Source organism: Trachinotus anak, unplaced genomic scaffold (assembly GCF_046630095.1).
Source record: "Trachinotus anak isolate AG129_WGS33_773 ecotype Australia unplaced genomic scaffold, CSIRO_AGI_Tana_v1 ptg000032l, whole genome shotgun sequence".
Taxonomy (NCBI): domain Eukaryota; kingdom Metazoa; phylum Chordata; class Actinopteri; order Carangiformes; family Carangidae; genus Trachinotus; species Trachinotus anak.
This window is the reverse complement of record NW_027273883.1, coordinates 2,595,558-2,623,522: the sequence shown is the minus strand read 5'-3', so window position 1 is coordinate 2,623,522 and position 27,965 is coordinate 2,595,558. Positions and strand designations below refer to the sequence as shown.

Here is a 27,965-nt window from a genome sequence, read left to right as displayed (position 1 = left end):
GTAGTAGACAAACATACTCGCAGCCAGTCCTCTCCACCCTGGCTTACAGTAAGCATGTGTCCAAGGACATGGCTGTAAGTGCCATATGGAAATGATGGCAGCTTCCCCACCACTCATGCAGTTGAGTAGCTCTGAAGGCGCACTAAACCTGCTGCTGTGTAACATTGGCAGTTCATGTTGTTGGACAGAGATTTATGCTTCTGCTGAAGTGTACAAACAGCCGCTTGCTGTTATAGATTTGCCCTCTGGTCAATCCGTTACCTAAGAGCAAATTATGTCTTCGGTGAGCTCTTTAAAAGATCTCCTCTTTAAAGGAATATGAAAATTCACAGTGCACTGCAAGTCACAGGATGACTTTTTAAAAGGTTGTATACACTGAAATTAATTGCAGACATAGATTTTTTTTTCAGACTCTAAAAATTATTTTGAGCAGAATTAGTGATTATGTTGATGAAAGTGCATGTTGTTATTATTGCTCTTTGACATCAACGTAATATTTAATAATGTTTTGACAACTTAACTGATTCAAAGCTGACAGAAAATTTTTAAAAAACACAGTCGTCAATGTCCTTTGGAAAATCTGGAGAGTGACAGGAAAAGGGCAGAGAAAGGGGGAATGACATGCAGGAGAGACGATTCACCACAAAGGTGATTCAGATATTCACCACAAAGTAGTAAGTTGTCCAGCCTCTGTGCCTAAAAGTAAAATTTTGGTTTTGTTTATTGCTCTGATACAATAAAGCACAAAACAGGATTCTCCAGTGGAGCTTTTAAGGACAGAGGTAATACAATAAAATAAAATAAAAAACACAAGCAGAACCACAAACACATACTGTATGTTTGTGTGAGCAGAAACCAAACCATCCCGTAAAAAAAAAAAAAAAAGTACATGATTGTTTCTGTGCCATCATGAAGACAGAGCGATGAACCAGAGTGATGTGCTTGATGTAAATAAAACCAAAAGTGTAAAAGCTAATGTATGGATTCAAAGTTTATGGAGGCAGAACTGAGTATCCCTTTTGGTACCGCAAAACACCAGCTCTTCAGACTCCCAGCATGCTCCTGTGTCACAGTGAAACTGAACATCTGAAGAGTTTCACTGCAGCAAGGACTCGTTGCGGCATAAAAATATGTCTGCAGCTCAGATGATGTTCAGAGACCATCAAATAAAAAATCTTTGCTTGATGTCCATTATTTTACATCTCTAAAACCACAGGCTAAAATCCAAATAACCTTAAGACTTAGGGGACCTTCTATCACATGAAAGACAAGTGATTTTCAAAAGGTTGGTGTGACTTCTTCCACCACAGAGTAAATAATGCAGTTTACTGGGATTTTCCCTGTTTGTCCTCCTTATTCACAAGGCTTCAGAGCCACCAGCACAAAGTTTCTTGGAGAAAAGTTTGGGTCGAAGAGAGCGACCAGCTGACTGTCCACACCTGCAGAGAGATGAATAGGTGAATTAAAAGAGATTCAGTTACACACAAAGTGTCAACAGAGATTAAGGTATGTTTTACAGCTGGCTCACCGTTCTCCTGCAGGTAGATCATCCTATCCAGCAGCACCAGCGTCTCCACCACAGGAGCCAGCAGCAGGGCCAGGCTGAAGTACACCACCACCCGGCCCTGCTGCTGCAACATGGTCTCCACCCGCTCCGGGTCCAGGGGTAATTCAGGAGGCAGGCCGACCCGAGCCAGACCCAGACGGGCGTACCTGGAAGAGGACAATGATGTAGATGCAGATTGGTGAGTATGACACCACTCTGTTGTTGTACTGATGGAGTTAATGTATGGAAATGTTTAACACTGAATTTACTGCATTAACTAGTTGAATGCCTCCAGGTAATTCCTCAGTGTTTTATCTGTTCCTGCAAACTCTTATTTAGGACTTAACTATTATTCAAATATTAATTTTTTTATTAGAGAACTTACAATAAAATGCCTTTTGTCTGATTCACAATATCATTCTTCTGACCAATGAATAAAAAGAACTAAATCCAATTAGATTAGATTTTGGTTCCCCCCAATAATAATTTTAAAAATGACATGGTCTAATTTTTCTGAAAACAATCACAACCACCAGCATTAACTTTTAAAGATGCTAAAATTCAGCATGTTGTGACTTTAAATATATAAACAACTTACTTTGAGCCACTGGTTAAACTGGGATTTAAAGAGAATAACTTCAGTGAATCATCTCAAGTCTAATTTCCAGTTTGCTGTGTTGCCCAGTTGTCTAGTCCACTGGTTTCCAAACATTTCCAGATTGATTGCAACCAGTTAATACATTGATAAAAAAATAAATAATTTTCATCAATAACTAAATTTGAATTTAAAGGATGCATTAAAAAATCAAAATGATACGATGAATCAATAAATGGATTAATCAATCAATTCAATTTTAAAAAGGCTATGATATTGTTATTGTTCTTGTCTTTTTATTCAGTTCAAGCCGTCTGTAAGTGTTCCACCTAACACTTTCAGACACTGTAGAATTGTTCCAGACTTTCCAGACTTGTGTTGGGGCTGCAGGTAATGATTACTTTTCTTATCAAGTGATCATTAGTTGAATAATCTGAAAAAATAATTCACATTTGAGAAGCTGGAACCAAGTGATTAGTGGCTCTTAAGTTTTCTGTTATTAACTAATCATTTCAGCACTAGATAAAACTGTAAATAAACCATCCAATCATTTAAACACACTGACCCTCCTCTGGCTGTGCTATCATATGTTTAGTGATGCATTCTGGGAAATTTCCTCCTGGCAGCACCCCACAGTGTGGTGTAACATTAGACCTACTGCAGGCTGCAGTATTACTCACTCTGTAAAGGGTAATAGGTGGGCTTTCTTTATGGTCTGGATTCCTGCCCTACGTAGATCCTGCCTCGTGTCCCTGATGAAAGTCTCCAGCATCGCCCGGTAACAGTGTGTCCTCAGCAGCTCGCTCTCCTCCCTGAGCCTCCGCATGTAGTCCTCCACAGCATGACACGCCCCCTCCCGTGCCTTATAGGACAGCTGATGTCCTGACAGCCCCCGCACCCAGGAGCTCAGAGGGTAGCCGAACTCTGAGGGAACCGATTCCTGACCTGGAGTCGGTGGAGTGGGAGGTTCAACCAGTCCTGGAGGGGTGGGGTTTTCTTGGGTTGTGATTTTCATGTAACAGCATGCCACAGAGGTGATGCCACGAACATGTGGGCAGCTGACGAAGTGGCGGAGGAGGGTGGCGCTGAGGTCACCACACGCGTGGAGACCGGTCAGGACAAAGTCTGGATAGCGCTGTGGGCTGGTTTCTTCAGGATGAACCTGCTCCGGACAGACAGGCTGGATGCATGAGCAGCAGCCTTCAGCAGATGTCTGTTCTTCAGACGATTCAAAGTCCTGTGAGCGAGTTTCAGAGTCTGTGGAGCCAGGTGAAGGAGATGGTGAAGTCTGGACCTCATGTGAACATCCCCGACAATGCTCAGAGCCCCTCAGGCGCTTTTTGCTAGGTCCAGATGGGGTTGGAGGAACTTCACTCAAACTATCTGTAGTACTCAGCTGCTTGATGAAAGCCTCCCACGATGCTTTGGGGTTTACCCATCCGGTGACGTGGCGGGGAGAGTAGTGTGATGCTGGGAGCTGAGACGAGCAGTTCTAGGAAGAAGAAAGATGTTTATTAAGATTTGTGTTGATGGTTTGTTGACATCTACAGCAGGAGAACACATGGAATAAAATATTCATAATTATGTTTTCACTAGTGTATAACCACTTGAAATTAAGAATCGTGTTTTTGTCAGCCTAGAATGAGTCCTTCATATCTACATAGGGAGCATGTTCCTACAGTAGCCCGGAATGGACGAACCAAACACTGGCTCTAGAGATCAATATTTATAATCAATATCTATAAGCAATATTTTTATTAGCAAACATACATGAAATGACTACTTGTACGTGAGAGGGGTCACTCACATTGTGAAACCTACAAATACGTATCATCTCACTGTAGTGGTCCACATTCAGAAGTGAACATATTGGAGCATTTAGCAGCTAAGGACCCAGATAATTCCCTCAGGCATCAGTGACGCACAGTGAACATTGGAACAATATTTTCCATTGAAATAATGAAGCAAAAGTATTAACTAGCATGAAATACAAATACTTGCCGCTGACATCACCGTAAAGGTCCCATGTGTAAGTTTTTCCTATTGCTACATAGGATCAATCTTCTTTCCTTTACATGCTACTTCTAGATAGATCAGGTTTTCTCATACCAAGTTTGCATTAACAGTCCATTATTAGACACAGATCATTAAAAAACAACAGTATCGGTTGGAGTGTCAACACATGTTGATGTCAGTTTTTGATTTCCTACATTTTCCTTTTGATAGTCCCTTTAGAAATAGGTGTAAACTTGTTCCTTTACAGGCAGGATGTGGAGAGACAAGCAAGACAGATCAAAAATCTGCACTGTCCAGGAACCATCAGTGAAGAATATAAAGTGGTTCTGACATTTTACTGCTCTTTGCTCTTTCTCTGTGGACTAACAGTGTGTAATAGGTTCAGCAAAGAACCAACCTTTTTCTGCTTTTCCTTCTCCAGAGCCCACAGCAACTGTCCGTCAAACCTGGACGCCATGGCAACCAGGGTGCGATCAGCCTCAATAGCTGTCACCGACAGTCCGAGCCCGAAGGAAAGGAAACGAGTCAGATGACCCTGTTTAGAGGAGAGTGGCGGACATGTCTCGCTGATTAATACGCCACTGAAAATAGTCCCAACAAATCCACTATTTACTCCTGTCTGAGTAAAATTAGATAAAGCTGCCGGATGTTTTAGGAAACTACTGAGCCTTTTAAAAATCTGCTTATATATTCAAGAGTCTGTTTTAAAGATTGACATATTTTGCAGGATTTGTGCCATATCTTTTAACCTTAAGCAAGTGTTTTAGTTGCTTAACAGAATTTATTTGCCATAACCACAGTCTCTCACAAAGATAAAATCTTTTTTAAAAAAGCATTGGATTTTGCGTAACCTTCCAATATCAAAGTCCTGTCTGGTTACAATAATACCTGTCCAGAGCCTACATCCACCACTCTGTTGCAGTCAGTCTGGTCACACAGCTGTTTCACCAGCTGAGGATGAAAAAAAAAAACAATTAAAACACTATTAACACAGGAGCTTGTTCAAGTTTAAGTTGAAGAGCAGCAGCCATGACAATCCTTATAAGCAATCCTGTACCACGCCCAGCTTTCGGATCTCGTGTTGTTTCTTGGGTTTGACGTGCTTCCTGAAGATGTGGCCCAGCAGCGAGCTCTGGCTCTGGTTCTCCTGGAACTCCTCAGGCTTCACCGAGCCGGGAACCCTGCCCTGCTCCCGCCTGCACTCTCTGGGAAACGCCAGAGCATGAGCTGTGGCACGGAAAGCCAAAAGAGACAGAGGCCACACGGAAGGATATCTGCAACGACAAAGTCTCTGTGGTTATTATTCAGACCATGAGCCCGGCACTATTCTTTATTCTTTTACTGTCAACAAATTCCATGAGGGGCCTAAAATAAAAACTGATTACATTACCACAAAATAATCAGACTGTGTCTCTCTACTTATTATCACACATTAGTAATTTCAGGATTGATAGGCTTTGAATGCATTTGAGTCCAGACTGAAACATGACTCCTAATGAGCTGCAAGACTTTATGTCAATACTGTTACTACCGTTATTGCTCTGTACTTCAGTTTCTTATCTCCTGCACGTCATTTGTTTTACTTTTTATCTCTCTTTTGTTCTTTGGACTTTTGGATTTGTAAAGGGCCAAATTATACATTCCAGTGGTACCTCCTGTCTCCATGCGTAGCATCCAACAGAAGGTCTGCAATCTGTGGATAGGACAGGTCCTGCAGCACCGGCTGCCAGCTACTGGGCAACGTGTGCCAGAGATCCTCAGTGAAGAACTCCTGTCGAGGAACAACACACCAACATTCAGTCATTCATTCATTGTCCATGCCGCTTATCCGAAACTGAGTCGCGGGGGGGGCGGCTGGAGCCAATCTCAGCTGACATCGGGCGAGGGCGGGGTACACCCTGGACAGGTTGCCCATGCCATCGCAGAGCCCAACACACCAACTGTTACCAGACAGCTACAAAATTACTGGACATGAATCCAGTAGCTACCTGTGTTGAAGATCTTCTTTTGCAAATAGTAACTCTCAATAATTTGATGGTCCTCAGGCAATGATTTGATGCTGGGTCCCTGTTTGTGCCCCACAATATACAACAGTTAGACTCTGAAACCCACCAGCTCTCTGACACCTGCTTTCACATTTTCTGTGATCTGATGAAACACAGCTTTTTTTTTTTTTTTTGCTCCATGTGAGCTCAATACAAACTAAAATAATAAAGGTGTCACAACCAGGCTTGGATCCTCATGATGAGGCCACATATTGCACTTTAAGGGTACATTTTTTTAAAGTTAAGAGATTACTTAATTGACACACAGTTGACCCAGCACTGTTGGGGCCCATGGGCAGGGGTCAGAATAAAGAAGAATAAACAGGATATTATTTTAATTGCATTGGGGTGGGTGAGCTGAAACACCTCTCACAACTAGCTCCAAATACACACAATCAAATATCAGAACCATGCAACAGAGCCAATGCGTTGTTGTCAAGGAAGCTGAGGTCGCCATGGCGGTTTTTCAATCTTTGTTTCAAAACACAACACACATCCACTCCTCTGATGTCCAACTGGAAAGGCTGCAAACTATCACAGGACTTGGTTATAGATACGCACAATTATGAAGGAGTCGGATAAGTGGCTGAACTGAGGCAGGAAAGTGGTGAGTCTCTCCGCCAGCTCTCTCTGTTGTTGTGATGACAGACTCGGTGTAAACATCTCCACATCTTGTGCTGCCGACAGCTCAACTGACATGAGACTTACAGGCGAGCTAATGCTACTTGTGTATGTCAATGCTACGTTAGTTTTCCAGGGAAGACGGAAGTGCTAATAAAATACACACGCAGGTACTAACTCGCTCCTAAAATCGAGCTCTTTATAACGTAGGTCAGTAGTTTGTTTTTATTTCAGAAATGTTAGCTGCGCTTAGCCTTTAGCCACTGCAGCTAACTGTCAACTTCCACATGTAGGACGGCGAGGCGTTCAAGTGCTCCCCAACATCTCACGACATAGACAAGCGTACGTTAACAGAAAATGCCAGCAAACTTGAATAAATATCTATATACATAATTAGATAATTCACAGAAAAAAGAACATTGCGTAGGGTATTGTAGCATTAAGGAGTTTAAAAGTGCGAATTACTGTTTGGTCTGAAATGTTTTGTATCTTTGTTGTTTGGCATTATGGTTTTCATATATGTCTTTGATTAATATTTGAAAGAGATAAATAGCAGTTTGCTTGCAGATCATTTACTCTTATTGATTAAATATCGTCCCATTAAGGTAAAAATACTGAGAATAAAACAGTGATGGCATTAAAGTAAAAGAAAATGTCACAGTCAAGACCATGTTTTATTCTGGTTATTATTCACTTGTTAATTATGTCGGCTTTATTGCAGTAATCATTAATAAACTTCATTGATATAGCGACGTCCCACTAAATCACATCAGAATTGTTTCTATTGATATTGTAATTAACTGTTTCTCTGACTGTCCGCGAAGGTAGCATGACCCGGATGATGATGCTTTGTTTTGAGGAAAGGGCGGAAGTGTGTGGTCCACACGGTGAGCAGCAGGTCTGGTTTTACCTTTCACGTAGTTATTTTCAGAGATTTCCTAATTGGGAATCTATCGGCGCTAACCTGCCGATGTTCAGGAGCTACCTGAGCCGAATTTCCCGTCAGTGTACCATCACTTCCCGCCACTGGGAACCAACCGACCGAAAGCTAACGTTAACAGCCGTTAGCTAGCGTTGAATTCAAAAGCGGAAGTCGGTTTTAACAGCGTAAAATCGATGTTTTGTTGTTTTGTTTTTGTTTTTTTTATTTACCCGCTAGTTACGCCATTGTGTGATATTTCACTTGTGTGTACATGGTCTTGTCAGTATCCGGTCATTCACCGGCACAGCAGTGTGTAAGACAAAGCCAGTGTAAATGTGTGTTGTTTAAAAATTAGTAACAGGCACATGTTTGGATCATAGGATAGTCCATGTTTACAGGACGTTAGGTGTGTTCTGACCCCAGTGACACTAAACATCAACATCGGGAAAGAAAGCAAAAGTCAAAATTCTCAAATGGTGTTTTAAAAAAAAAAAAAAGTGCAGGTGCTTTCAGGCACACCTTAAATTCTTGCTCCAGTCTGCAGGTTGGTGTAGTTACACAGCAGAGTGGAGGGGAACCATTAGTCGATTAATCACTTTTAATCACTCCATTGACAGAAAAATAACCAACTATTTTCCCAGTTGTTGAATTGCATCAGTCTTTTTCTTTCCTTTTTTTTTTTTTTTTGTCTAATTTCTTCATCTATGTGTGGAATTTTTGTACTTTTTATTGATTTAAAGCACTTTGTGATTTTGTATCTGGTGCTGTACAAATAAACTTTACCTACTTACCCTCTCACTTATCAAGCTAAAATAATAAAAGAAGTGCTTTTCCTTGTCACATATCAAATAAATAAATAATATTATAAAATAATAACCTTGTGGTTTTGGACAAAACAAGATGTATGAAGACATCAACTTTGGCTCTGGGAGTTGTGATCGGCATTTATTTATTTTTTGACATTTCATAACCAAATGATTAATCAATTAATCAAAAACATAGTTAACAGAATAATCAATATTGAAAATAAATGTTAGTTTGTGTTTGTTTTGCAGGATGATCCAAGTAATGTGGTTTCAGTTGATGTAAACCAGGCTACAGAGGACTTCAAAATAAGAACATCTGTATGATTGGTTTGTTTGAATGCGCACTGAGAAAACCTGTGACTTCTGCTTGGCTGCAATTGTAACCATGTCGACCATTACGATCAACGTGTACCCTTCTGGTGATGCAGCACAGGGGAGAATTCCAGCAGGAAAGCGAAAGAGGAAAAACAAAAGGTTTCAAGGACAGATGCAAAGCTTGGAGCAAAAGGGAAACGTGGAAGGTAAAGAGAAACACAACCAGCACAGGAGTCAGTCCAGACACAATCAGACTCCACGCCACAACGGAGCCTTTTCAAAGCATCCATCGCCTCCCACTTCCACACAAAACAAACGTTTACCTCTTCCAAAAGGTGCTTCTCACTTCGGGCCTTTGGTATCCACACACAGCCTTCCCTCCTGTACTGTCACTGTGAGCAGCAAAGGAAGCCGCGAGAAGCGAATGGAACCTGTGAACACAAAATCAGAAACATCCACCCCAGGCCCCTCGGCATCAAGCAGCTATAAACCCACCGCCACATCAGCAGCAATCCCCACCAAGTACCTGGCTATTGATTGTGAGATGGTGGGTACAGGACCAAAAGGGCGTATCAGCCAGCTGGCGCGCTGCAGTATAGTGTCCTATGAAGGAGATGTGGTTTACGATAAGTTCATCAACCCCTCCATGCCTGTCACTGACTACCGCACCCGATGGAGCGGCATCCGTCACAGAGATCTCGTCAAGGCCATGCCGTACTCTGAGGCCCGGAAGGAGGTGAGGGATGAATTTGTGGATGGTGCTCAGGATTGAGTACCACCCAATTCAAGTTGCAGTTGTGATCAGGGGTTGTCAGTGGTGATCTTGCCCAATACATCCTCAGAATCCCAGGGTGAAATAGTTTGTTTTGTCCAGCAGATATGCAAAGTATTGTTACCTAACACAAAGAAAAGCAGCAAATCTTCACAATTCAGAAGCTGCAATGAGAATGTTTTGCACTTTTGCTCAAAAAATGACCTAAATGGCTAAAACCAGTTATCAAAACAGGTAATTCATTTTGTGTTGATTGACTAATTGATTAATCATCCACTGTTTCAGCTCTAGATGTGCCGTTACACGACAACTAGGATGACTGCAGCAAACACAGCAATAGTAACCAGGCAATGAAGTGATTAATTGAAAGAACAATCAGCAGATTAACTGATAATGAAAATGACTGTTAGGTGCAGCTCTATTCTCCAGCTCCAGGAGATAAAACGAGTGTGTGATTAAGTAAATTAGCAGTATGTGTCCAACTTGGTGCTGTGGTTTCTTGGTTTGTCCTTCAGTTTCTGTTTAACCTTGTGTCTCTGTTTTTGTCCTGTGGGACAAACTTCATCATGTTTTATTCAGAATTGTGCTGCATCAAGTAACAAAGGATGCAGGGTTAGGCTCGCTTGCCAGTATTTGAACATCATAGTCTCTTCTCTGTATTGTCCGCTGCTAAAATATTAACGTCCTCACTAAATTCTAGGAAACCTGCAATTCTTATTATTTTTCTTCTCAAAATGAAGCTGCTGTTAACTGTCCTTTTAAAAAAATTAGCAAACACACCAAATAAAAAAAAACAAACAAATTAAACAGCTGTCTCCGTCCAGTTAAACTCTTTAACACATTTACACTCAAAACTATCTGCATTTGTGTAAATTTTCCCTGTTATTAATGCTGTTTCAGGATGATTCTGAATAAACCTAACAAGTGAGTGTGACTCTTCTCCGCTGGCAGATACTGAGGCTGCTGATGGGGAAGGTGGTGATTGGCCACGCCATCCACAACGACTTCAAGGTCCTCAGTTACTCTCACCCCGCAACCTTGACCAGAGACACGTCCCGAATCCCTCTCCTCAACCGGAAGGCTGGCTTTGCTGACAATGAGTGTGCCTCTCTGAAGAGACTCACCAAAGCCATTTTTAACCGTGACATCCAGGTAGGATAAATTCTTCTTTTACTTTAAGATTTCAGTACTTTAATGTGCATTTAAATCACCTGGCACTGTCTTTATCCCTTTTCAAAAGTGAATGCCGTCAGATTTAAGTCCACAGGTCAAGATTAAGATCAGAGACGACACCAGCACAGTGAGAGATTAAATGTGATCTTATCTAAATGAGATCTTGTTCCCACTGTAATAAATCAGTTATCACTTTTTATCCACTAAGACCAAAACCACTTTAATGAACCACAAAACTAATTTTTCACAAAAGTTAAAGGTCCCTCACATTTAAGAAAGGCTGCCACAAAGTGATGTCATTTTTGTTCTTGTTGTTTGTTCTGTTTTTACACTTGAGAAAAATATCAACCTTAATAGTTATTGACACTTGTTGAATCCACTTTGTATAAAGTAAGAGATTATCAAAAGTCAGTGATGAATGTCAGCATGATGAAATGCAGCCTAAAGGCGCCCTCAATCAGTGTTTAAGCTGAACCGTCATCATGATTTAAAAATGTGTCCAACATGATGCTGAACTCGTCCTCTCTTGTGTCCTCAGACGGGGAAGAAGGGTCACTCTTCTGTGGAGGATGCAAGAGCGACGATGGAGCTTTACAAGGTGGTGGAGGAGGAGTGGGAGAGGAGCCTCGCCTCCAAACAGCAGGCCAGTTAGTGGCAGGTCTGCAGAGACAATGTGAAAATAAAGTGAGCTGAAATGAACATCGTGTGGCAGGTATGTGGTCTGAACTGACAGACTCTGCAGGGTTTCAGGATCGACCTCATGTGCATGTCCTGAAGCCAGGAAAACTGAATCTGAACCTTCAGAGAACTGGATAAGCTTCGAGCAGCTGCCTGAATGCTACAACAGATGAAGATGAAAAACTGCTGGGTCACACACTTTGCTGTCACCTTCACTTTCAACAGGTCCATTCTTCCTCAGGGTTTGCCTTGTGTTTAAACGGTGCTCCTGCCACTAGGCGGCAGTCATGTATTCACTCCGGGAACAAAAAGTACATAATTGAAACAAGAAAAAAAGGTTTTAAGCTTCCACACGTTAAGTGTTTTTAATCAGATCAGCAAGTCCAGCTGTTCCAGGACAACATGCAACCCAGAGTCATAAACTGAAAATTATGTGGTCATAGTAACAGACTGTTAAAACTCCCACATCCCCCAGAATACAGAGGACATGACCTCAGTGGTAGCTACAGCCCTGATGGGCTCCATATTCCTCCTCACACCGACTGTCTGTGTCACAGTGGCTGATTAAACAGTCGGTTATGGTGAATCAGCTGATTTGGAATATGTGTTTACTTTGAGAGTTTCCTATGCAATGTCAGATCAGGTCAGTTTCCCACCGTACATTCAGCTCTGTACTTTGGTGCTTGGTGTTTCAACATCAATAAATCATTACCACATTGAATTTGTAATAATTACTGTTACGAACATCACACACAGGACCGCGAGCTAGGAGCTCACCCTGAGCTTCAACTTCCACTGTGAGTCTGATTTGACAGGAAATGTGATCTAATGCTGATGTCAATGAAACAGGAAGCATTTAACTTTTAACTTAATCCAAATCCTAAATCCACTACTCATGCCACATGTCATCTTCCTGTCACATTAGCTCAGAGCTGGACAACACGCTTTTGTTTTCCTGGTGTTGAAGGTTGAATTATGTCTGACTGTCTCAGCTGAGTGAAATGAATCAGTGAAGACTGTTCTGTTGTCTTATCCACATTAATAATGGCACTTTGGTTCTTGAAAATGATTGTGTGCAAATTTCCCCAGAGAATAGCAGTGTTCATCTCATCATAAAATATTGTCCTAAATGATTTCAAAAGTCCTGAAAAAAACAGTTATTCTTTGTGTTCTTGTGACAACTTTAAAGTTAAAAATCATGTTTTTAACCTCATTTTTAATATAGTACAGGAAATATGAGCAAAATAAGCCCCAGTTTTTTCTTCACTTTTTATGTTAAACAAATTATTAATCATCAGCAGAGTATTTTACTGAAGAGGAACTGTAACCAGCCATTTTCTCCTGATTCATCAGCTGCTACTTTGATTTTTCAGATTCTTAATAATATCTAAATGGTCTTAATTTAAACAGAGGGATGTTAGAGCAGCCAGAGCCGGAGGCATACAACTGTGAGTAACAGTAATTCTAGTTTTGAACAGTTATTGATTTAAGTCATATTTAAACTGGTTTAAACTGTATTTTCTTCAGGCAGAGTTTTGCCACAGCTGCTTCCATTTAGACGACATTTCACATGTGATGACTTTGGCTTCGGTGGTTGATGAAAAGAAGGATCCTGCAAAAAAACAAGACTTAGAGCCATGGGAAAATTATCACTGTGACAATGCTAACACCGTGTTTAGTAGGTATAATTGTCTTCGTTTAATATGTCAGCATGCTAGCTTTAGCATTAAACACTGAAATGTTGGATTGGACAAACAGGCACTGGGACTTGTCTGGTGTTAATTTGCTGCTCTCTCCACGACCACCCCCTCTCCACAAAGCTCATCAGCTGCATCATCAACTTGGACACCAGTGGTGGCCTTACACACTCATAAACACGCCACTCTCCCCGAGTCTCACACTGCTCCACTTTCTGTCTCCTCTGGCAAGTGTTTGTCCTTAAAGGTGAGCAAATCAGCACTGTGTCCCCACTGTGAATTCAACACCAGCACATTAATTATACAGCATGCCATCCTGCCTGGAAAAGCCACACCACACACAGCTGCTGGCACAGAGAAGCTGATTAAAGAGGGAGAAACTCACTCTGCACTGACACTGCAGCACATTCTGGGTTTAAATCAGGTGCGACTGCAAGTGTCCAGAACTTAGAGGCCGGTGTTTGTGTGAGATTAGTGAGCATCTGTGCAGCCTTGGTCTTTGTTGGAAAAGATATGAATTCAACAGTATCCTGCCAGAGTCTCCAGAATGGAGTAAAGACGAGTCCTGTGTCTGTTCTTTGTCCCCGGACCAAACAGGCAGCTGAAAACCACAGTGTCAAACCAGGGGATGCCAAAGCATCTGATGGTCACAGTCTAAGTAGCTGGCAGAGGAGGCAGTGGAGTCTCCTGTGCTGAAATTCTTGAGCTGTGAGCTCCACAGTGTTTTCAGGTTCTCAATAGAAGACAGGAAAAAAAACTGCACAGTAGAAATCTGGAACCAGTTGAAAAGTGGAATTCACTGATGATTAAAAGCCTTTGGTAACAAGGAGAGAGCGACTTAAGAAAGGCTTTAAATCTACTGGATTTGCAGCTTCTTCCCTCTGTTCACAAACTGCTGTGGTGTGGCTGCTGAATGCAGAACTGGTGCTTGTGCTTAAAGGAATATTCTCCTCACTTACCCTTAGTGGTATTGACCCTTTAAAGGAAAGTAGGGTGAATTGCAATTTGACTTTTACTTCGGTTGCTGTGTCCATCAGGCCTAGCAACACTGTACCCACCAGGTTAACAGGTTAAACATATTTTGAAGAGAAATGAATGCAAACAGTGGAATCATAACCTAGATCTGTTGTGATTACTGTAGCGTATTTGTGTTTCCTGATCATATTACTGACATCACAGATTTTTTTGATTCTGCTAAATTGTCAGCTTGTAGGATCGTCTGACTGCTTATATTTGTTGCCATGATATGAAGAGAGGCTCTGAGCCTCTCTGCTGATTGACTGAATATTTTCTGACTGACGAAAGAAAAATACAGCAGATTTCAGGGAAACGACAAGAGAAACAAAATCCTGCAAGTTTGGATGGTGGGTCCCAGTGGGCGGGGCTTGGGGCACGGCTGAGAGTGATGAATGCTTTGTTGTGACATCACAAAATTAAAGAAGTCCTGATGCCTGTTTTATTTCTCTGTGGACTGAGGCTTAAATACTTTCACAGTATTAATATAAAACCTAGACCTGCTTTATAATCAAAAAACACATGGTGGTCTTCCTTTATACGATACGATAAGAATTTAAACCTTGAGTTTTGTGAGACTTCTCTCAAACTCAAACTATGGAGCAGGATAATGGTGCCATGTTAATATTTGATCAGTTGAAATGATTTCACCAAATTTTGTGCTGATGTCGAATGATCCCCAAGATTTGATTCAGTATGTTTCGGGTTTCAGTTTGCAGTAGGTAGTAAAGTTTATATGATTTAAAAGGCCATGCTTGAAGGCGGGTGGAAAAACCTGCTCTGTCTTTGCATTCTGGATGCAATAATTTCTACCAATGGGGCAAACAGCACACACTCCTTGTCAGTCTCTCCTGTAAAGCATTCATCGTGTTTTGCTTTCGATTGTGTTCATGAAAAGTGACTGAAGCAGTTGTGTGACGAATGAAAAAAAGAGCTGGACTCTGCAGGCCTGGGTAGTTGCTGATTTAGGCGGCACAAATGTCAAATAGTCAGTTTTGGGAAGTTATGTAAAATTGTCAAACACAAACTCCAACTTGTGATTGACAAAGTCGCTGTTAGGCAATCAGACACACTTCATTTGAAGCACACTGAGGCCTTTCAGGCCTCATCTGCAGTCTCACTCACCTTTACAGTTTCCCTGGGTTCTGCAGCCTTTGGGCTACAGACAAGGTTGAGCAAAAAATATTGCAAAGCAACATGTGATTTAATCCATTCCCTAGTCTAGATTATCCCATACTCTTTATCCCTCCTTAATCTCCTTGTGCATGGGCAATAATGTGAATAATTTGATTTTATTCCCTGTTATTAGCTCCATAAGTAAAAGCCAGAGCTTAAAACCAAAAGAGGCTTTGGGTTTTCTTCTGTGGCTGTGTTGTGTTCATATGTTAAAAACAAAGACTCTGTCCTTCACTTTTGAGGTTGAAAAACAAATGTCAGTGAGAAGCAACTTTCGGCTCACTTGATCCATTTTTGGATTTTAGACCTTTCTTAATTGTAATCCTGCATTATTTGATTTAAATATTATTCCCGACATTTGTTAAGTTAAAGAAGATTAAGTGTTCACCTGCTGTATTAATAAGGCCTTGAAATACTTGAAAGAGCGCTGTTGGCCTCATTAGGCAATACAATATGGATTTTATGGATTTTATTACCCCCTGGGTCAAGTTATTGGGAGCTAGACTCTGCAGATTACCCTTTCCACACACACATCACACACCCCACACATTAGTCATGGCCCCGCATCAGCCACATGTGCATAATTCGGTTTTTATTACCCGCTGCCAAGCCATAAGGAATTTGTCCATTTTGCAAATTGCTGGTTAACCTTACACATACAGTACATACACTGAGCACAGTGGGGGTGGGCAGCAGGTGGAAGCATAGAGGAGCTTATACTGTCATTTGAAAGCTGCCTGGGAGGGAGTAGAAGTCTCTGGAATAAATAATATCTTTTAAGGAAACACTTAGCCTTTACAAAAGTTTCAAGATAGGTTTAAAAATACATAACAAAATTGAAGAACAGGCACTGACTGAGCGATAACTCTAATCTAATTAAACTCGAATATCCGCGGGGGATTCAAGTACCTGACGGTAGATTCATCTTGTTTGACCAAATTAGTTTCCCACTGTCTCAGTCTGAGTTAATGCTGTTCTCAATTACAGCCCTACTCTAAGATTCATAGAGCGCATAGTTTGATTTATAATGTAAAGGTCCACTAATCAATATTTTCATATTCACAATAAATTGAACATCCAGTATCGTCACCCACACAACAAAGCTCTGAACAACCCACTGTCCACTACCTGCCCATGATGAAGCCCATCTGTACGAACTGTGTTCTCACACCTTAAACCATCTGAATGCAATGCTGCAACCTGACAAGATTCATTTGAAGGCAGTTTTAGAGAGAGTAGCTGGAGAGCCAGATATTTCTCTCAGGAGTTGGTGTTTACCTCTGGTGGAAAATAGATAAATAAATTGAAGATGCTATCTCATAATTATAACTTATTTATTATTATAGTATAGTGTAGTATTATACTAATACTATACTACAAGTATAGTATTTCATCATTATGAGATGCAAATGTCAATTATGAGAGTAAAACATCTCTCATCTCCAAAATCCCTTTCCCATTATCTAATACAGTGGTTCCCGACCTGTGGAAGTGGGCCAACAAATCACTTGCAAAATGGTACAATTTTGGTGAAAATTTTAATTATATATATATATATATATATATATATACACTATATATATATATATAAAGAAATAATAGAAATATAAGTAATATTTTTAACATAAAAAAAATTCTGGTATTAAGTATTAAATCATTGTGATAAGTCTGTGACAGGAACGTTTATGTTGTTGCCAACTGGACCATTTTGCCGTGCGACCACATCGTTTACTCGCTCGCTGTCTCAGCCTGATGAGCACTAACAGATTACATCCATGGCAAAAAACTGCGGTGTGAAATGATAGCTGGTCAACAAGGGGAAGAGTTACAAGAAAAGAGGGTCAAGAGAGACTGAGCTAATGACTGAAGCTAAACGAACTCATGTTGTAGGTTGCTGTGGTGGTTGCGTCAGTTGAGAAGTTGCTCACAGGGTTTTGGGTGAATGTTAATAGCTGTGAGCTGTTCCAGAGCATAGACTGTACAAAGGTCGACGTAGCCTCCCTGACATCACCCATGGCTTTTTAAAGAGCGGTTTTGTAGCTCAGAGAGGGCTGCTCCACCGTCGCCATCTTGGAATTAACTCCGCCTAACTCCCGGCTAATCGAAAAACAGGCAGAAAGTTAGGGCGTGTGTGGAGCTGAGACTGTGGCAAGCATACGCTCCCCCACCTGTCACTCAAATTTGAGTTACATAAAAATTCAGCCCGTACAGTTGTCATTAAGGAGGATATTTACTATAGAGACTGTAAACATGTTTGTTTCTGCTGTAAAGTCGGACATTTGAACACGGGGGTCTGTGGGGACCGACTCACTGCTGGAGCCAGACTCTCGTGGTCATTAGAGGAACTGCAGCTTTTGGCTTCATCTTCCAGCCCTGGAGGTTGCTGCTTGTTCAGCGAGGAAACATTTTACACTTTGTATTTTACTTTGTTAACTCATCTTGTTGTGTGGCTCCTCTGGCCCCTAGTGGCCATGAAAAAGTCAATCAGTGCAGCTTTAACAGGCTCCTGATTTACTGTTTAGCTAAAATAGGGCAGTTCAAGGGCAAAGCACAACACACCTGATACACTGAATGACACAAGCCCTCTGCTTTACACCCTCTGACAGATAATTCAAAGATAATTAATAACCATCCTCCTCAGTCCTCACTTGTTCACCTCTCAGTGTGTCCTCCACCTCATCAGGGATTATGCTGTTCCAGGCAGGAGGAGGAGGAGGAGGAGGAGGAGGAGGATTGGGGAGGTGCTGGGCTTTTAACACTGCCTTCCTCCCAGTTTCTCCTCTCTTCACCTCCTCTCGCCTCTGCGGTCGGGACGGACCCGGTCAGAGCCTGTGCCTGCGTGTGGCTGATCCAGACGCGGTCGCTTTCACGGCTTCTGGAGGAAAACAGACCGGAGCAAGACCCGCACCTGTCCGGAGGGACAACTTCAGGAAGCCGGGAGCGGGAGTTGAGCCTGGTGAAGATGAAGTAAGTTACATCTGTTCCATTTATGAGAGAAAACCCTGACTCTCACACAGTGATTTACTTGTTATATGTTTTTTATTTAGCTCGTTATCTTCACAGTCAGCGTGTCAGTGTGCGTCTTAATCAATAAATTGCCAATACCTTGATCGATTTTTATTGGTTTTAGGTCGTTGTCTTGTTAATGGTTCCAATTTAACCATCATAGATAAAAAGCAATGCGTGATTTCTGCGTGATCGGGCTGCAGATCCACACATAAAGTAAGGCTGACAGCATCAGTTATCACCTGCTGCAGCATCTCTGCATGTCTGCACAGGAGGGAGCAGATACTCGGTCCTTGCCCGAAGTGGAAGTAGTGATTCTACAGTGTAAAATACTGTGTGCTGATGTAGAACATCACAATAAGTGTAAAAGTCCTGGATTCAAAGTAAAAGTACAGAAGAATGATTTATAGCACTGGGTGTTTATTATAGTGCATCAATGTATAAACAGCATTTTAACGTTGTAGCTGATCAAGGTGGAACTAATGTAGGTGGGCGAAGGTAAAATAATGCATCATATTTTGAAGTTATTCAGTCTTTTGTATCTAAAATTGTACTGTGTCTACAGGTGTCCGACAAAAAGTACGATGATTTTCATTTCTCATTGATTGATTTAAGCCTTGAAGATCATTGATGATGTCCAGGTGCATAGAAAAACAGTTAAAATTGAAAGAGGACAATGCTCAGTGAAAGCATTTGACATGAGGTGAAGTGCTTTGAGATCACTGTCTTGAATGAACCGGGGTAACACTGAGCGTGCTGTTGATTTCCTTCTGACATGAGGAGTAGAGCTTGAAAGTAGCATCAGCTCTGTATGTGAGTGCGGTACTTGGTTTGTATGAATGTTCCACTGAAGCACATGGGAACTGGGTGGGAATAAGGACTCGGTCTGCACAAAAGATTTTCAGTTTCTCACCAAAACTCTGCTCTGGGAGCATCTTAGTGGAAATCATAAGTTTGAGTACCACATTAAAACATTAAGTCTCTTTGGGAAGATTTTGATGATACAATAATAGAGATAAAAGCGGTCAGGTCATCACTGTTGGAGTTCTTTAATGACAGCATTTAAAAATGGAGCCTTCCACAGACTGATCTGACTTTATTATATAGTATAGAAATACTATGTGACATAAAAACAAAATATCATAAAGCTTTGTAGCTGTTTCTCACTCACCAGGATTAAATTGCGTCCTAAGAGGAATATCATGGAAAGATCTGTACTTTGTAAATACACCTGGAGTTCTTGGAATAAAATAAAAAAGAGAGGGAAGGTTTTTGGGAAAAATATACCTCTTAAACTGAATTAAACCTTACAAGTGCATTCATAAATCAAATTAATAATGAAAATTGAAAAATATAAATATAAATAATGATTCTTAAAGGTGACAAACCTTTTTGTTTTGTTAGAGCCAGAGCACGATAATCAGTATAAAGGCTCATTATCGCTGTGATGAGACGAAGGTTATCTGCACTGGTCTGTCTGGAGAAATGGGTCAGACCCTTCAAAATACAGCAACCTGTCTACAAATACATGTCATGCTGTGAAGTGATTTATCCGTAGCACAAAATGTGTTCTTTAAGTAACTGGAAGCTGGTGAAAAGATTCAGGAGTGATGAGCTCACTTCTCTTGGGTTTTGTCTGAAGCGGGAAAACAGCAGCGTCCTGAATGAGCTGAGGTTCTTTAAGGGCCTTTTTTGGGAAGACCAGACAAAAGATGCTTATAATGGTCCACCCTGTTGGAAAAGGAAAGGAAGAAAGTCCTGGATGAGTTTTTTCTAAATCTCAACATTTCTAATTCTTACTCTATTAGTATTATATATATATTTTTTTTTTACAGCGTATTAGTGTTTTTTTTTGTTGTTGTGTTTTTTGTTTGTTTTTTTGGCATGTTTGTTCTCCATTGTTGCTTCATCTGATGATGGAGAATTTTTTTTCTGAATTTCCCCAATGTATTAATATTTTATCTATCGATCTATCTATCTATCTATCTATCTATCTATGAAAAAGACATTTTGAGGTTTTCGTCTTTTAGACCTGGAATCAAGCTGAGCATTACTGAAATCTTTACACTTAGCACAAGTCGTCTGTCAGCAGGTCATTATGACCCATAGTTAGGTTTTGTTGCTAGGCGACATCTAGTGGTCGTAGTAATGATGACAGGAGCAAAGGGAAAAGTGCGGTGACGTAGTTTATAGAGCGACAAAGTCCACGTCAGGAGGAGGTTGGGGTGGATGGATGAATATGACCCAGGAGAGCGGTGTTCAATTCCCATGTGACAGGAGCAGTTTATGTTGTTTCTACTATCCACGACTGTTCGTTGTTATTATTGTAACCATGACAACAATGATCGTCTAATGTTGAGGAATTACTTATTTTAACCCAAATCACCATCTTATCCCAAACCTAACCAAGCCATGAATGTTATTATAGTAACCATAGCGCTGAAAGTAGGTAATCCGCTGTCAGCACAGTCCGCCTGTTTGTTATTGTCACCAGGACAGTTCAGAAGACACTCCTATGGGTCGTATGTGTTTTAGTTATAAACGCTTCCAATTTGTTGTGGTTTCTCGGTGCTGGCTCTCAGCGGGTGGGGGGGGGCAGCAGGTCATGCAGGTTACTGTGGTTGCTGCACAGTGTGTCTATAACTTCAGAGGGTGTAGCTTCTCCGCAGCAGCAGCAGTTAAGTTTCCAGCAGCAGTGACTCAAACTGAATAATGAAAAGCCGAGCGGTGCTGTGACTGCTGTTGTTTTTCTGTCACCCTGTCTGAGGTATAAGCCGTTATAACTCGCAGCAGTTCTGCCTAATCAGCTTGTGGTATGTGGACTACAACACACACACACACACACACACACACACAGACTCACACATCTAAGTGTAAATACTGCTGAAGCTCACAGCCGGAGTCTTGTAACTCATGGCTTTTGTCACTTTATCAAAAGTTTTGCCCTCCGGCGCAGAGAGTCAGCGGCGAGCAGCTAATCAGACATGGCTGCTGCTGGAGGCGGCTGGTGAATCGTTCCAGATCGTTCCTGTGAACTTAACGTCTCTCTCAGCACTCAGTCATGCTGCACAGAGCTTTCTTCTTCCTCTCCGCCACCCTGTTCTCTTTAGCCGCCTCCGTTGTTTCCAGCCCTCCCCCGGCTGCTCCTTGCTTCCTGTCAGATTGTGTCTGTCGGGGGGGTGCAGGTTGCCCCTGGAGATGGGCAGACCGAGTCATTCGAGGCGGCGCAATGTGGGACTGGTGGGCTGGTATAATGGAGGAGCTGATGAGGGGGCAAAAGCAGGGTAACGGTGGTGGTTCTTGCCGTGAGAAAGCAGAGGGGGTTACAGCACAGAGGGGGGTGTTGGTGGTGGTGTCAGGTCGATCCAATGATGCCAATTGGTTTTGGACCCGGTTCTTAAATCTGAATGACAGGCTGAATGAGAAGCTGTTTTTTATGGTCCATTTATGGATTTTGAATCCTGTACTGAATCCACTGATTGATTTATATTTATATTAACATTTGTATGTTAATAAAGTCACCTCATTAAACCACCTTATTGAAGCTGAAAAGGAAAAAACACAGAAGTTTTGAGGGATACCCCTAATTAATATTAACCAGACAATAGCCAAGTTGTTTTTTGGCAAACTGCCAATGGAATTAAGGTTAATTAGCTGCAGCTGAGAGTTTATAATGGAAGCTACCAGCTGCAATATAAGTCATTTAAACCAGTGATGATGATGGTCAGTGCCAGCTGAAGGTGACAAGCCATGAGCTGAATGATTTCCGCATCGCTGTCTGTAAAAACTTAACTTATCAAAGCTTCTTGCTAATGTAAAATGGCTCTGCAAATACACAAACCAATTTCTACAAATTAACTTTTAGAAATAGCGTATTATAATTTTATTGCTCATTATATCTGATATTCATAAATGCCGTAAATCGATTACATTTGTTCACAGATGTTTTATATTTACAGATCACACATTTACACACCAATTGTTGATCTGTTCACACAAATAATATCCAGGTCCAGCTTCTACCTCCATAGAAACCTAAGTGGACAAGAATCAAAACATACACAGTAGAAAACAGGCTCACATCTAAGTGGATCAGGTATGAGTCAGATGTGACTGATCCACAACAGTTTCTTCATCAGTATCATTAAATCCAAAATGAAACAACTACAGGCAGATTTCCTTTTTAACTTACCTGGTTACGAAGCTGAAATCTTGACATGTGAGTTCCCTCCTGTTGTGTTTTCTTCCTGCAGCTTTGTGGTTTTATTTCTGCTGCTGCCAGGCCTCCCTTGAAAAAGAGATTCTTCATCTCAATGTGCTGCTGACTAAATTTGCATTGCCACAGCGGTCCACGGTCCACGGTGCACATGAGCTTTATTTATCAGTGTCATTATATAAAGAAAAACCCCTTGAGATGTACCATCTTAGTCATTTAGCAGACGCTTACAGAAAGGGGAACAATCAAGGTTAAGTGCGATAAGAGGTGTTAGCGCAGCAATAAGTGCTAGTGACGATCCTTTAAGTGTGGATTTGCTATGTAGTGCTAGGAGAGAAGGTGCTGAGAGAGAAAATGTCAGGTTGTGTATCCCTACCTGTAACCACAACCTGAAGTGTCTTTGTGGGCCGTGTTCAGACTGACTTGAGCCCTGTCATGGGTCTGTGGACACAGTGTCACTGGCACTGCAGTGCTGTCTGGCAAAAAAGTTGAACCACTTCTCAACTTTTGCTGCAAGGTAATGTAACGTCACCCAGTGAGGTGCTGCACTGGCCAGTCACGCAAGCACACCTCATACATCCACTACACACCCCGTACCTTCTGGTAGAGTATTTTGTAATGTGAACACAGTATTTCCCCTGTTTATGATGCAAGTGTTGCAATAAAAGATAAAATAGCTACAGATGTGACAATTTCCTAGAGTTGTAAAATTCTGATGAGCCTTTAAACACATTATATTGTTACTCCAACTGGACTCCCAGGATCCTATTTCATTGTCTTTCCATTATCTTAAAGGTCCCGTATTTTATATTTTTCCAGTGTTTTATTCTAAGTGTTGGTGTCCATAAGAAGATATATTTGATACTGTATGTTCACATGTCCTTATGTGACAGAGGTTTTCGCTCTTCATCATGTTATGACAACTGAGCATCCATTGAAGTTTGGCTGAAAGAATGAACTGTCACGCTCAACTTGACTAAGTAGTCAAACTCTAAGACACAAGTGTCAGTAATAACTGACTGAAGCGTAGTTGGAGCCATCTGTTCTGCTCTTCAGGTCTGAGCACTTGTTGTGCATCATGCTAAAACGTTAGCATGTGTGAACCACTGAGCCGTCCACTGGAGCACCGGCCCTCTAATCTCACCCTGGGTAAAGTGACAAATGGGCCAAACTCTCACAAAGCTGGTGCAGTCCTTTAAGAATGTAGTTCACCCCCCCCACCCCCCTTCCAGCCTCAAATGACCTTTCCTGGCAAGCTCTTGGCCCCCACCGCCTTTTCCCTCAAGGTGAAGTCATTTACTATTCAGCCACTTGTGATGCTTGTCTTTGCACTTGTGATGTTGCCTGGGATGCGTCCTTCGCCTGCTCTGCCTCCCCAGAGGAAAACCACCCCTCTCTCTCTCTCTCTCTCTCTCTCTCTCTCTCTCTCTCTCTCTCTCTCTCTCTCTCTCTCTCTCTCTCTCCCTAGCCTCATTTAACCAGAGATCCGCTATATTGCCATCAAAGATCCCATATTGTATAAAAGGGAGATGTCCATGTGTTTGTGATTATAAAGCAGGTCTAGGTTCTATATTAATACTGTGAAAGTATCAAAGCCTCAGTCCACAGAGAAATGCACACAGCCTGTATTCAGAAACTGAGCCTTAAAACCAGCCATCAGGACTTCTGGGACTTTGTGATGTCACAACAAAGCAGTCACCACTCTCAGCTATGCCCCAAGCCCCGCCCACCTGGACCCACCATCCAACATTGCAGGATTTGTTTTCTCTGAGTGTTTACCTGAAATCTGCTATATTTTTATTTGATTACTAAGAAAACAGTCAGCCAATCACAAAAGAGTCTCTTCTGATTGGCTTGCTGACTTGTTGTTACTAGAGCTCCAGAGAGAAGCCTACATGTAAAATTACACAGAGGTGGAACTTGGGAAAAAAGCAAAAAAAAAAAAAGAAACAACAAAAAAAAAAATTTACAAATATATGGATATCAACAGTTGAAATAAAACACTGGAAACGTGTAAAATATGGGACCTTTAAAAAGACCTTTTGTTCTGCTGCCTTTGCTTGTTTATGTTGAACCAAACAAAACCGCCCCAGCGTGACTTTAGCATTCTGCATTTGTTCATTTTATCCAGAATGGAGAGGTGGAATAAAAGCACAACATTCCCGCCTTAAATAAACTGTGTAGAAGGAGCTTCTCTCTCTCTCCCTCTGTCTGTGTGTGTCTCTTACAGTGAGTGAGTCAGACATGAAGGGATTGTAGGATCCGGATATCAGCACCAGTCAGACATTGGCAGGAGGATTTATGGCAAATTTGTCTGTTTCCTTGATGTAAATATGAAGTGAAACCAGTGTGACAGGAAGCCGACAGGTTGACAGCTGGTTTCCTCCTCATTTATTCTAAATTTTCAGACTAATATAAAGGTGGAAAATAATTGCTCTTGAGGAGCAATGTCCTGTCTGAATCACAGCCTACAGCTTCAATTTCTTCAGTGTTTCAGATGAGTCTGATGTTGTGTCTGTTGATTACAAACTGAACCAGTTGGAGAAGCAATCAGCCAATTTTCTTTTTCTTGTATTCTGGGAAATTGGAGAAATTAAGACAAGCGTAGATGCTGCAGTGTTGCCAACTCATCGAATTGTAGCTAGATTTAGAGACTTTTTCTCAAACGACTGGGAATAAACCCGGAGCACAGCTGAACTGTGTATGGGCCGACACCTCTTGTTACAGGTCGTCTACCAAGCCGCTCTGGTTTCCCAGCTGCTCTGGAACTGCAGGGAAGCGGAGGAGCGATTCAGTACACTGAGCCTCGCCTCCATTATGGCAAATAAAATACTCTCATTGCATGTATCATTATCACTAAAGGAGGCAGAGGAATAGCTAAACATGGGACACACACACCAAGTAGAGAGAGTGGGAGGGAGAGAGACATGTAAACCACAGAAACACCAGCAACCGGAAATGAGACAAGACACTTACTGCAGCACAGCAGTAAAAGCCCTGTTAAGAAATAACAGTTGAGGGCTTTTAGTTTGAAATGGTCACATGCGGTGTTGAGTTTGTATTAGTACAGAATGCGGTAACTTTAACACGACAAACGGGAGCGAGTGAAAACGAGGCTTTGGACTAAATTAGCTGTGACTAATTATACATATCAAACAGAAGGAGGTAGAAGTAAAGAGCTGCCTCTAATAAAAGTCTGTTACGTTCTGGAGTTGAAGTAAATAAAGACTGAACTGTTGTGGATCCCAGACGGAGGCTGTGATCTGTGTGAGAGACAGAATAACAAAGACATTCTGTCTGTTCTAACTTTCTCTCTGAGTGATCATTTTATAGTAAATACAGCTGAAGTCACAGCTCAGTCTTTGTCGTTCATTTGTGTGTTTGGTGATTTTGTCAGACAACGATGTCATGGTTCTAAATTCAGAATTTGACCACAGGTTAGGACCTAGTAGAAAGAACCAGACAGTTTCTCACGCAGTTGTTCATCTTTTGTCATGTTATATTTATTTTCATATTTTTTACAGATATTTTTTGTGCCTTTAATACAATAGCTTATTTGTTGTGCTGACTGTTGTCTACAGTTATAAGTAATGATCTTTATATGTGGTGCTGATGATTCTTAAGGGCAGCACATGATAGCAACAACCTCAGCATTATTAGTCACAAGGATACATTGGATCTTCCATTGTTTTTTCAACTGAAACTCTTGTGGACATGGGTGTGCGCCAGTCTGCAGCTCTGTGCAGTGAAATGATTTGAGCGGCCAGCTTTATCCCATGTGGCATTTCTGTCTTTGATTTGGGAATGACAGAGCCAAATTTAGGCATTAGAAAAACCTTTGAGTGATTATTTATTAATCCTGTTTTGATTAGGAACGTGTCTCTGCTGAGACCCACAAAACAAACTTTAATTTCCTGCGTCACTGCAACTTTAATACTCCCATCACTCAAAGGGAAGCACTCGCTGACATGACTGCGATGTCTGGTTTTCCACTCAGATGCCAACATCCATCCACAGCTGAGACAGACAGTCCCTCCTCCTCTCTTGTACATGAGATCAGCCATTTTTACCAAGTCAGCCTCCCTTACGTCCTCCAGGTGAGCTGCTCGTTAAGTCAGGCCTGCAGGTGAAGCCGGGAACAAAGCAGTGACGAGTCACCAGCTGTTCGTTTGTGCCTGGATGAACTGATGGAGATGAATCTGTTTACATTCACTTCCTGCTTCTTCCACAGAAATGCAGATTTATTAAGCGACACGGGGACGTGCAGACGTTGATATACCCAGACGGATATTTTGGGGAACAGCTGTGAAATGTGATAGTCAGTGCATTTTCATGAACACAAGAAACTAGGTTACTCTGAGAATCAGGTTACACAGGAAATCAGACGACGTGTTCACATGTTCTGCTGTAAAACCACAAACATGCAGCAGCTCGGTAACTGGATTTCTCCCTCATCCTCGACCTTATTTACATTTATTATTTAACTGTATTATTGAAACAAGCTGCTGCTTCCTGACAGACAGAAGGTGCGTTTCCATTAACCTGCGTAATGCACAATTTGAAATTGCAAACTTAATAACGAGTAACTCAAAGATGTGAATTAAAAAAACAAAAACTCTCAAACTCTCTTTTATAAAAGACACAATTGTGAATGGTCTGTGTTTCCACTGAGTGATTTTATGCAAATAAAGCTGTTTTTGTCTCACAAGATATTGTTCTAATTAAATGTGACAGCAGATTTCCAACAGTCTGCCTCTCGGTTGGAACTGGCTCCCTGGGGCCTGACACGGCAGGCGCCACATTTCCATTTCAGTTTCACAAAATATTGCTTTGTCGAATAGTCTGAAAAACTACGTCATGTGAGTTTGTTTTTTCCAAATCCATGTGTTTCCAGTCCTCGTTTTTAATTTTGCAATTTCAAATTGTGCAGGTTAATGGAAACGCACCTTTTATTTTGGTGGAAAATAAAATGACGTCACCTTTAGGATTTATAGGGAGTTTAGCTTTGGCTGTATTTCTTTTGTGATGTTGCTCACATTTCTTCTTTACCAATTATTTTAGAAAAAAAGTTTAATTGTTGGAAGAATCCAAATTTAAACAAAGTGGAGAAATGTATGAATACTTTTCTTTAAGCCTTAACGCTGCATAAATGTACAGTAACTCTCAAAGTGACCACATTAGAGAGGACACATAAAAGATGACGTTAGCTGATGAGCGTTCTAGCTTTTTGTTTTGTGCACTGGCTTCAACTTCTGTCCAGCTCAGTGACCATCAGGTTGAAAGAATTTTATCCTGCTACCATCTGGAGCTGACGATGTTTGCAGTCGCCTCATGCAGCTCTTTGGAAACGTAAAGGCTCTCTCTTGT

General features: G+C 41.4%; 3 protein-coding genes and 1 long non-coding RNA gene across 10 annotated transcripts in view; 2 read left to right on the top strand and 2 right to left on the bottom strand.

The window, feature by feature from the left end:
- Nucleotides 1-693: 693 nt before the first annotated feature.
- mettl25b (methyltransferase like 25B) lies at nucleotides 694-7,165 on the bottom strand. Of its 2 annotated transcripts, XM_071469447.1 has the most exons (9): nucleotides 6,764-7,165; nucleotides 5,810-5,928; nucleotides 5,215-5,431; nucleotides 5,046-5,108; nucleotides 4,555-4,692; nucleotides 2,822-3,633; nucleotides 1,640-1,713; nucleotides 1,529-1,594; nucleotides 694-1,439 (listed from the first exon to the last, which is right to left on the bottom strand). In XM_071469447.1, the coding sequence occupies exons 1-9, from the start codon at nucleotides 6,899-6,901 to the stop codon at nucleotides 1,354-1,356; spliced, it is 1,713 nt and encodes a 570-aa protein (XP_071325548.1). In that variant the 5' UTR covers nucleotides 6,902-7,165; the 3' UTR covers nucleotides 694-1,353. The 2 variants fall into 2 exon arrangements, with proteins under 2 accessions (XP_071325548.1, XP_071325547.1); XM_071469446.1 differs by having other exon boundaries at nucleotides 1,529-1,713.
- Nucleotides 6,651-12,210, top strand: isg20l2 (interferon stimulated exonuclease gene 20-like 2). 5 transcript variants are annotated; one of them, XM_071469452.1, is made up of 5 exons: nucleotides 6,651-6,809; nucleotides 8,801-9,072; nucleotides 9,202-9,602; nucleotides 10,590-10,790; nucleotides 11,350-12,210. In XM_071469452.1, exons 2-5 carry the CDS (start codon nucleotides 8,889-8,891, stop codon nucleotides 11,461-11,463), a joined length of 900 nt encoding a protein of 299 aa, XP_071325553.1. In that variant the 5' UTR covers nucleotides 6,651-6,809; nucleotides 8,801-8,888; the 3' UTR covers nucleotides 11,464-12,210. The 5 variants fall into 5 exon arrangements, with proteins under 5 accessions (XP_071325553.1, XP_071325549.1, XP_071325552.1 ...); XM_071469451.1 differs by adding an exon at nucleotides 7,648-7,710 and having other exon boundaries at nucleotides 6,656-6,809; nucleotides 8,801-9,602; XM_071469449.1 differs by adding an exon at nucleotides 7,648-7,721 and having other exon boundaries at nucleotides 6,657-6,809; nucleotides 8,801-9,602.
- A 4,652-nt stretch (nucleotides 12,211-16,862) lies between these two features.
- bcan (brevican) overlaps nucleotides 16,863-27,965 on the top strand; it is a 32,819-nt gene continuing 21,716 nt past the window's right edge. Inside the window, exon 1 of one of the 2 annotated variants that reach the window (XM_071469698.1) lies at nucleotides 16,863-18,343. In XM_071469698.1, coding sequence (XP_071325799.1) covers nucleotides 18,339-18,343 — 5 coding nt within the window. In that variant the 5' untranslated portion in view covers nucleotides 16,863-18,338. The remainder of the gene's footprint in view (nucleotides 18,344-27,965) is intronic. The other variant, XM_071469697.1, reaches the window with a different exon arrangement.
- Nucleotides 19,831-23,361, bottom strand: LOC139613827 (uncharacterized). The gene is made up of 3 exons (XR_011686829.1): nucleotides 22,975-23,361; nucleotides 22,575-22,670; nucleotides 19,831-20,113 (listed from the first exon to the last, which is right to left on the bottom strand). It is a non-coding gene; the product is annotated as an uncharacterized lncRNA (long non-coding RNA).

What these genes read in the sequence shown, in the direction of transcription:
- isg20l2 (XM_071469448.1), top strand. Translation starts at nt 8,889, where the DNA reads ATGCGCACTGAGAAAACCTGTGACTTCTGCTTGGCTGCAATTGTAACC. An exon ending in ACTCTGAGGCCCGGAAGGAG is followed by an intron (nt 9,603 to 10,589) that starts GTGAGGGATGAA and finishes CTCCGCTGGCAG; the next exon opens with ATACTGAGGCTGCTGATGGG. An exon ending in TTTTTAACCGTGACATCCAG is followed by an intron (nt 10,791 to 11,349) that starts GTAGGATAAATT and finishes TTGTGTCCTCAG; the next exon opens with ACGGGGAAGAAGGGTCACTC.
- mettl25b (XM_071469446.1), bottom strand. Translation starts at nt 6,901, where the DNA reads ATGTCAGTTGAGCTGTCGGCAGCACAAGATGTGGAGATGTTTACACCG. An exon ending in TATCCGACTCCTTCATAATT is followed by an intron (nt 5,929 to 6,763) that starts GTGCGTATCTAT and finishes GTTCCTCGACAG; the next exon opens with GAGTTCTTCACTGAGGATCT. An exon ending in AGAAGGAAAAGCAGAAAAAG is followed by an intron (nt 3,634 to 4,554) that starts GTTGGTTCTTTG and finishes TCTTCTTCCTAG; the next exon opens with AACTGCTCGTCTCAGCTCCC.